Raw genomic sequence first — 845 nt, 5'->3', positions numbered from 1 at the left:
CCAAATATTTTTTTTATTTTTATGTTAACTATTACCTATTGGCTATTGTTTAAAATTAATTAATATTTCAATTAATAGTTTGTAATTTTGTATATTATTTTTCGTTAGTTTCGAGGCTTTTTCTTTCTCATAATTAATTAATAATCGATAAATTTAGTTTTTAACATTATCGTTCCACATCTGTCCTTGTTGTTTCTTCCTCTATATATCCCTCGCCCCTTCCTTACAAATTTCTCTCTTTCCAGTTGTCACTGTTTTAGGTGCACCTTCTCAAATTGAAAACCATCATTTGTTTTTCTCAAAAACCCCCACACATACAGAAAAATAAAAAATATAAAAAATGCAAGTTCCATTGATAGACAGGCTCAACGATCTCCAAGCAGGTCTCAGTACACTGCAGAACCCATCTTTCCCTTCTCAGATCACTTCAACCTCCATCGCCGGAATCCAATCTGTTTCCATAGCCTACAGTTTCTGCAAATGGGGCGCTTTGATTCTCGCTCTAGTCGCCACCGTTGGCGGCATATTCAACAGAGTCACCATCTTCATCATCAGGTTCCGCAACAAAGCCCCTTCACTTCCCTCAATCTCGTTTAGCTCCGACGATGATTACACAAGCTCCGACAACGACGATGCCATTTCGGATTTGTCATCGTCGTCGGAGTTTGAAGACGGACACGAAAATGAACTCTCCGTGTTTTCCAGTTTTCAACGAGTGAACGAGTATTTTCGAGTGAGAGGCGCAAATGGAAACGACGTCGTCGATGAGGACGACGTTCAGAATCAAAACGACAACAGTTGGCTTAAACGACGTCGTAGCATTGGTGATATTTTTTCCCTTTCGG

At 39.3% G+C, this 845-nt stretch overlaps 1 protein-coding gene across 1 annotated transcript; it reads left to right on the top strand.

Moving 5' to 3' along the window:
- Positions 1 to 223: 223 nt before the first annotated feature.
- Positions 224 to 845, top strand: LOC107472609 (uncharacterized; the record flags this gene model as incomplete). The annotated part of the gene is given in 1 exon segment (XM_016092114.3): positions 224 to 845. A coding segment is annotated over 1 exon segment (505 nt), but the record flags the coding sequence as incomplete, so codon positions are not given.

The sequence above is a fragment of the Arachis duranensis genome, unplaced genomic scaffold (genome assembly GCF_000817695.3).
Source record: "Arachis duranensis cultivar V14167 unplaced genomic scaffold, aradu.V14167.gnm2.J7QH unplaced_Scaffold_200003, whole genome shotgun sequence".
Taxonomy (NCBI): Eukaryota; Viridiplantae; Streptophyta; class Magnoliopsida; order Fabales; family Fabaceae; genus Arachis; species Arachis duranensis.
The sequence above is the reverse complement of the archived record's forward strand: the minus strand, read 5'-3'. Positions and strand labels throughout refer to the sequence as shown.